The 5,492-nt window shown below is 44.4% G+C and overlaps 1 protein-coding gene across 1 annotated transcript in view; it reads left to right on the forward strand.

The window, feature by feature from the left end:
• The window catches only part of LOC106817392 (serine protease inhibitor dipetalogastin-like), a 21,123-nt gene that overhangs the window by 9,758 nt on the left and 5,873 nt on the right, over positions 1 to 5,492 (forward strand). Inside the window, exons 5-7 of the mRNA XM_014822057.1 lie at positions 174 to 290; positions 3,329 to 3,391; positions 3,771 to 3,929. Of these exons, the coding sequence (XP_014677543.1) occupies positions 174 to 290; positions 3,329 to 3,391; positions 3,771 to 3,929 (339 nt within the window). The remainder of the gene's footprint in view (positions 1 to 173; positions 291 to 3,328; positions 3,392 to 3,770; positions 3,930 to 5,492) is intronic.

A 5,492-nucleotide genomic window follows, 5' to 3' on the forward strand; every position in this document is an offset into this window, starting at 1 on the left:
AATCTAGAGATATCTGAACCTATATATCCGGATTAAATATGCACTTAGGAACTTATTTTTGTCCATTGACATGCATGTGTGCGTGCTGTGCTCATTACTCAAAACAATGACTTGCGACTTAGTCCTTATTATGCTGGAGCGGGTCACATTTTCACTCGCTGTATCTCCCACAGCCGACCAAGAGTTTGAGAACTGCAGCTACTGCAACCTGGAGTTCGACGCAGTTTGTGGGACAGATGGCACCACCTACACTAACATCTGCGAACTCGACTGCATCGCTTATCAGAAAGGCAAGTGTTACTACGTATGCGTATGAGCCATTATAAGGTGGGTGATAACGAAGTAGATTTGTGAGGAATTTACTTCGTTATAGTCGGCTAGCTATTCGCCGATAGAGGCTTTGTTGCTGCCACGACATTAAATAATATTATGGTTGTAAACAAGTTACGTTCGCGTGCGACTTCTCATAATAACAGACGAGCAAGCACACAAGTAGTTCGCACGGTCAATGTAAAACCAGTAATAGGAGGCAATGAGCGGTGTGTATATCGTAAACGTGGATGCGTATGCGCGTTCATGCGTGCGTGCCTACGGGGGTGTATATGATAGTAACCACTGCCAGTGTGACTTTACATGTTCGTTATAACTAAGCAATTATACGTGTGTTGTTATGTTGTGCCTGTGTCCGTGCGTGCGTGTGTTGGTGTGAACGTGTGTCTGTGCGTGCGTGCGTTGGTGTGCGCGTGTGTCCGTGCGTGTGTTGGTGCGCACGTGTGTCTGTGCGTGTGTGTGTGTGTTGTTGTGCGCCTGTGCCCGTGCGTGCGTGTGTTGGTGCGCGCGTGTGTCTGTGCGTGCGTGTGTTGGTGCGCGCGTGTGTCTGTGCGTGCGTGTGTTGGTGCGCGCGTGTGTCTGTGCGTGCGTGTGTTGTGTCCGTGCGTGCGTTCGTTGTTGTACGCGTGTGTCAGTGCGTGTGTGTCAATGATTTAGCCTATGAAGGGGGCGGTTGCAGCTGCCGCCCATAGTTTTGTTAAAAACACAAAATGAATTCCCCCATTTTTATTCAGGTAATGAATTTCTCACCCCGCCTCACTCACATTCGCTAGAGATTTGCTGATCGCACAGCCCCCGTTGGTTTGGTGTGATAAATATTTATGCAATCTCTCGCCTTTATAACTATAAGGCGCCAAATTTATCTTATTATGCCTCTAATCTAGGATATTGTTAGATCTGTGTTCACGCTCTCCATATATATTTTGCTGAAAACATACATTTGAAATAGCGAGAACATACACACTAGTAATTTGGCATAAACCCCGTTCTAATTCGAATTGAAAATCTCTTATTTGAACAATCATAAATAGTATATAGGATATTCATTCGTCAATCTCATTACTCATGCAGAATATTCACCAATATCTTAGGGATTTGCGCAGATTACGACTCTGTGTGCGTGCAGGCGTGCGTGCGTACGTGCGAGCGTGCATGCGTGCGTCCAGGTGTGCGTGCGAGCGTGCGTGTGTGCTCTATTAAACAACAATGTACTCTACAAGTACAACTTGCATCAGTCTAGAAAACGGTTACAGTCACTCTTGTAAGACGCCGAAACAAGCAAGTCAGTTCTTCTCTAGGAACGAAATTCGATTGTTGTGACAAACTCCTTGTATACAGTTAATCATGCTTTACTTTTGATTTCCATCCCACTTTGCATTCAGGAGAAGAAATTTCATTACGCTACTCGAGCGTTTGTAGTTTGGAGTCCAAACTTTGGACTGTGACGGCGCAACCAAGGGTGGCAGACCAACGCTAGACTGCGCATGCCCAGATTCGTACCAACCACTTTGCAGTAAAAGTGGCGACACCTATCAAAATGTTTGTGAATATAAGTGCGCACAACAACGTAGCGTGATTTTTATAATAAAAAATGTGCAAATCTTCTGCGATAACTATCAGCTGCTTGCAGGGCTGAAATGCGATCCACGTGCCGTTGTGCCCGCCACTTTGATGCAGCTTTCGTCCTTTGCATCGCAATGCAACTCTGCGTTCGTTCTGATTTCGCGCTGCGCAGCTGCAAGCATGCGCTTGAGAATCACTGAGAATGAGCGAGCCGAAGCTACCTGCTAAAATAATCAGTGAGAATTGATTGCCCTGCTAAGTGCGCTTTTAATGACAAAAATTCATTATCATCTTCCGAACGTATGCAGAGAGCACCATTCTCTTGCCGTCTTCAAAAAGGATTTCTCTATTACCAGGTAATAATAACCAGCGACAGATCATTCAAACTCCACACAAAAGTGGCCACACCTCCTAAAATACGACAGTTGGTATCTTGGGGCCAGCGGTTAAGCATTTCCTCTCACAGCTGCAAACCACTGCAGTGACAAGCCAAACAGTGTTACTACTCACCAACGGTAACCGAGCAGGAGCGCTGCGGAAAGTCAAACGGAGGTCGCGTGGTCTGAGAGGTCTACTGGGAGAGTTGCCTAGCGCACATCCGCCGTTTAACTACCATCCCTAGAAGCTATGGGTACACACACACGCACACACATCTCCTATATTTATTTATTTACATATATTTATATATACATATATATATATATATATATATATATATATCGTATATTAGAAGCAGACTTCATCACCGCGACTTTTGTCGAACGCTAGGGGGTGTCCTTTAGCTGGCCACATTAACCATTGATCCAATTTCCACGCATCTTCGACTTTCTTCTGTAGTAAGTAAAACCCAAGCAGTGATCCGCCTTGCAAATAGGTTGCGCTGCAGGCTAGATCATAGCGTCATTAACAGCCGCTTGTCGACGTCCTAGACACACATGCAAGTCATGCAAATACGCGCGCTTGCCTGCTTGCCTGCTTGTCAACATCTGCGTGCATGCTTAAAATACCGTAATCTTCATCGGATTTTTCGGATACACAACGAAACGGGTCCGAGTGCTGGCAGAAATGTCCATGAAGCGTTATTCTTCGCACACCGTTTAAAAGAAAAGGTTACCGAACCACGTTTCTAAATTTGTGTGCGGCGTCTCCCACCACTCAGTAAACTAATGGGTGTATTACCGCTCGACATAATTCTATCAAAATTTTCACTACCACACACGTCCTGTTACAGCAGGCAGTGCTACTGAATTTTCCTGAAAAGAAACGAGCAGTAATCGGTATAGCCACATGGTGCTTCATGTCAGTTTGTAAGCGTAAACGGTCCTTGAAGCAATCATGATCGAGATTTGACGCTATGAGCCATCTGCTTTGCTGCCTTTTGACACATGCGGTAACGGTTCCGTTGTTCATCGTATATATCGTTCCATCTCTTTAGATGACGCTACGCTAGCCGTAGACTACGAAGGAGAATGTGACCGACAAACGGGTACCGGACCAGGTAAGGCAAAGACAGGAGGTTCCAGCTCCACTACAAGAATGTATATCCGTCCATCCATCCATCCATCCATCCATCAATCCATCCATCCATTTATCCATCCATCCATCCATCCATTGACTTGACTATTGAACCCTTATCGTTTCTTAGACCTTTGACCCCCTATAGCTGGCGTGACTATTGCCACTATATTATTAAATGAAACAATGCCCTCCTAGCGTTAACTTTGATTTCATAATGGCCTCATATTACCAGTGGTAGATAATGACAATTCAGATAATGATAAATCATAATTATTATTAAAAAGATAAATAGATAAATTAGTCATTATCTACCCCTGATATTACTGATTACTGACCATTGTTCTTCTGTTGCCATTCAGGATTGACCTGTGCGGAAAGTCCGCGAGCGGCAATGTTGAACACTGACTGCATACTGGGATGTCCGGAGATCTACTCACCTGTGTGCGCCAGCGACGGCTACACCTACGACAGCCGATGCGTGCTTGACTGCATCATCATGGACATTCAGACGAGAACAAGTAAGCGTCTTCTCCCGATGGCTGCTCTTCCCGTGTTCCAGTTTCTCGTAAAAGTTTTCTCCGAATTTCTGCGTCAATCGTCTTCTGTCTAAACTGCACGACGGAATACACGGGCCATGCGTTGTTATGGTGCGCGCGGGCGGAGGAAAGGGCGTGAGGGGTTCGACGCTTCCCGGAAAACATGAATGAAGAGATTGTAGCGTTTCTGCAATCCGGATATCAGAAAGACGGCAACAACGTTGTACACGTCCTTGGGGGGGGGGCAGTGTTTCGGTGCGGTAGTATATAGATCGCGAGGTAAACACAAGGTTAGGAATGCCGACGAGTGTGTGTATCGCTTCCAGCACGTGGGCCGCGTATTGTTGTTCGCGGAGGCGTCATGTTAGAGCCGGTCAGTTGCTATATTAACAGGGTTATTATAGCCATATTAGCCATATTATATCTAGTACGTTATAAATCGCTCGCATTTTCTTATCCTCTTATCTCTTGATCTCTTTAAGTAATAACATCGCTTCTCTTTCAGCATTGTTGAGTTCTACTGAGGGCATATACTGTGCGATACGCGAATATATGCTATACCATGCGCGAATAGAGAAATTTGTGTGGAACGAATCAGATCAGGGCGGATTTTTCCGAACGCTGAATATAGAATGTACCTCATAAAATTATGAATGGTTAACGATTCAAACGTGGAATACGTAATGGACTAATATATTTCACAATAGCCGTCCGCCTACTGGTAATACACTATAATACACGTAAGTGAATAGCAGATATCTAGAACGGCGACATGATATGGCTTTTAACAAAAGCTGCCAAATGAATGTAATAACAGACGACGGTTTTACCGGAAATTACTTGTACAACTGCGCTATTGACAACTTAAAAACAGCCTTGCCTTTTACACGGCTGCCATTTTCAAGCTTTTGCAACATTGCAATAATAAATTCGTGTTATCTAGAGGCTTAAGCGCGTAACAAATAACATATTATATGTTACACATTTATTCTCTGATTGAAAGAGCAATCGTGTGATTGTGTGGACCGAGGAAATCAATGTGGCAGGACCTCGAGGGCAACATTGTGACAGGAGCTCGAGGGCAACATTGACTTTCAAGGTCGACATAACTCTATGTGGACCGAGCAACCTGGCGATAATTGCATTGCTATAATTAAAATCACTGGTGTCCTAATAATACTGGGGGTGGGGTAATTAAATCAATAAAACTGCGGACGTATAGGCTCCGATACGTCATTATAGAAGAAGGAGAATTTCACGTCTATTACAAACCATAGGTTACCTGCGATTCATTAGACTAACGTAACTTAATAAATGTGAACTTGAATGTCACCTTTACCATAAATTTCTCGCGACCATATAACAAAATACCATATTATACACACATGCGTTTTCACCCGGCAACATAGGCGTGCCCAGCGCGCGCGCGCGTACGTGTGTGTGTGTGTGTGTGCGCGCGTGAGAGAGAGAGAGGAGAGATAATTGCGAGATCAATAAGAGAGTTTGCACAAAAATGATGACCATGATAAATCTTACAAATAGTAT

Source organism: Priapulus caudatus, unplaced genomic scaffold (assembly GCF_000485595.1).
Source record: "Priapulus caudatus unplaced genomic scaffold, Priapulus_caudatus-5.0.1 Scaffold1710, whole genome shotgun sequence".
Taxonomy (NCBI): domain Eukaryota; kingdom Metazoa; phylum Priapulida; class Priapulimorpha; order Priapulimorphida; family Priapulidae; genus Priapulus; species Priapulus caudatus.